The sequence below is a fragment of the Oncorhynchus mykiss genome, chromosome 16, assembly GCF_013265735.2.
Source record: "Oncorhynchus mykiss isolate Arlee chromosome 16, USDA_OmykA_1.1, whole genome shotgun sequence".
NCBI lineage: Eukaryota > Metazoa > Chordata > Actinopteri > Salmoniformes > Salmonidae > Oncorhynchus > Oncorhynchus mykiss.
The window spans coordinates 76,165,784-76,168,627 of NC_048580.1; the positions used below are offsets into that span (position 1 = coordinate 76,165,784).

Here is a 2,844-nt window from a genome sequence, read left to right on the forward strand (position 1 = left end):
GTGTTCAGTAATGCTTAGTGCGTAATGTAAAGCTGCCTGTTTTTTTTTCTCCAGACAGTAAGGAAGTAGACAGTTAGACTTTTATTCTGAAAACACATAACTTAGTAGCTACATCATATGTGTTTAGAGCTGCACAGATTCCATTTGGATGTAAACTGATTACAGCAAAATCTTTGATGATGATGATGATGCTGAAAGTGCTACGGGCCGCTAATGATGCTACTGCTGCTAATGATGCTACGGCTGCTAATGATGCTACGGCTGCTAATGATGCTACTGCTGCTAATGATGCTACTGCTGCTAATGATGCTACTGCTGCTAATGATGCTACGGGCTGCTAATGATGCTACTGCTGCTAATGATGCTACTGCTGCTAATGATGCTACTGCTGCTAATGATGCTATGGGCTGCTAATGATGCTACTGCTGCTAAGGATGCTACTGCTGCTAATGATGCTACGGGCCGCTAATGATGCTATTGCTGCTAATGATGCTAATGTTAATAACAATGTATTATTATCTTTAGGTCAGTCGTGGAAGGCCCTGACTACTCTGGACAAGCGTCCCTTCGTTGAGGAGGCCGAGAGACTCCGCCTCCAGCACCTGACGGACCACCCCAACTACAAGTACCGCCCCCGTCGCAAGAAACAGGCCAAAAAGCTCAAACGGGTGGAACCGGGGCTACTGCTCCACAGCCTAGCCCAGGGAGAGACAGGGGAGGTCTATGGACACCCACAGGATAGTTATGTACATCCAGGCCACCATCACCCCCATCACCACCTCTTGCCTCCTCTCGTCCACTTTAGGGACCTTCACTCAGGGGACCTGGAGAGCTACGGCCTGCCCACACCGGAGATGTCCCCCCTGGATGTGATGGAGGAGACAGGAGGGGATGGAGGGGTGTTCTTTCCCCCTCACATGCAGGAGGACACGGGCCCGCATGGCGCTTGGAGTAACTACCATCATTATAACAAACACCATCACCACAACCCTCACAACCCTCACAGTAATCACCCCCGTTCTTTTAGTCAGAGTCAGGGTCATAGTCAGGGGCATAGTGGTCATGATCATCATCTTAGCCAGAGGGGCTCCTTGCTCTGTCGTCGTCCCCAGGAGAAGTACCTCAGCCTGCCTCCAGAGCCTACGAACTCTCCCAGTCTGTACTCTAACCCCCAGGGCTCCTCTATAAGCCTGTCTGAGCAAGTCAAACCTCATCGTTCTATCAGTAGTTCCTCTGTTTCCTCTGGTTACTATAGTTACCTGTATAGTAGCTCTGGATCAGACACCAACCAGTCATCCCACTTCACCTCTCACCTGGGGCAGCTCTCTCCCCCACCTGAGTCCTTATCCCTGGCCCCTACATCCAACCCCTTAGCCCCCCAGTCCCTGGACTCTATACGGGACCAGCCAGGCCATGGTTCCTTAGGTCCGACGTCAACAGAGTTCTGGACAGAAGTGGATCGACATGAGTTTGACCAGTACCTCAGTGCCAGCCGGACTCGAACGGAGGAGCATGGGGGTACTCTCGTCCCTGTTTCTAATTCTTTGGAACGGTACGGGGGTGGAGCTATAGCCTTGAGGAGGAGCCCTGTCGCCTGTGAGGAGAGCCAGAACAGTCCTCTAATTTCACTTCTGTCTGATGCTAGTAGTGTCGTCTACTACAGTACCTCTATCACTGGCTAGACTCCTGGTCTTAGACTGACGTAGTGTTCAGATGTTCGCTGTAGTCTGGAACAGTCCAGTACAGCCTACCAGACCTGTGGCTCAATGGTATGTCAAAAAAACATACTTTTAATTCTTGAGTGACCCTTGATGTAGTTTGCACTACGAAATAGTAACAGACGTGCAAAACACTAAACTTAAGCACCTCAACATCAAACAAACAAAAAACGTTCAAGTATTTGAAAGAATTGGACTTTAAAGTATTTCACACAGGTTGAGGACTTGATGACTTTCAGCGTAAGATTGTTTTATAGTCTGCAACAGACTACTGCAGACCACTAAAGAATACTGAGCTCTCTTACTTACTGCCCAGACAGGCAGAACATTTATAATGACAAAACTGCTCATTTTTATTATAGACATTTTTATACGCTTCCTGTTTCCTGTTGTTTGTTTTATTTGTGTTGAATTATTTGCACTGGGTCAAAAACGTGTGCATAGGAAGACCACTATGGTATAACACTTTGGGTAACACATTATCTTGACAATACTATCTTGAGATGCTCTACAGACCATTTACAAGCTATCAGAAACATTTTAACTAACTGTCTACTAACCCTAACCCTAACCCTTATCCTAACCTTAACCCTAACCCTTATCCTAACCCTAACCCTTATCCTAACCCTGACCTTAACCCTAACCCTTATCCTAACCTTAACCCTAACCCTTATCCTAACCCAACCCTGACCCTTATCCTAACCTTAACCCTAACCCTTATCCTAACCTTAACCCTAACCCTTATCCTAACCTTAACCCTAACCCTTATCCTAACCCTAACCCTTATCCTAACCTTAACCCTAACCCTTATCCTAACCCTAACCTTAACCCTTATCCTAACCTTAACCCTAACCCTTATCCTAACCTTAACCCTAACCCTTATCCTAACCCTAACCTTAACCCTTATCCTAAACTTAACCCTAACCCTTATCCTAACCTTAACCCTAACCCTTATCCTAACCCTGACCTTAACCCTGACCCTTATCCTAACCTTAACCCTAACCCTTATCCTAACCCTGACCTTAACCCGTACCTTTATTCTAAACCTAACTGAAACCTTAGCAAGCAGTTGCTCAGCAACAGATAGTTTGTTGATAGTATGACCGTCTATAGACCATCTATAGAA

At 46.5% G+C, this 2,844-nt stretch overlaps 1 protein-coding gene across 1 annotated transcript in view; it reads left to right on the forward strand.

The window, feature by feature from the left end:
- The window catches only part of LOC110492698 (transcription factor Sox-18-like), a 3,192-nt gene extending 892 nt beyond the window's left edge, over nt 1-2,300 (forward strand). Inside the window, exon 2 of the mRNA XM_021567155.2 lies at nt 526-2,300. Coding sequence (XP_021422830.2) covers nt 526-1,682 — 1,157 coding nt within the window. The 3' untranslated portion in view covers nt 1,683-2,300. The remainder of the gene's footprint in view (nt 1-525) is intronic.
- Nucleotides 2,301-2,844: the final 544 nt, after the last annotated feature.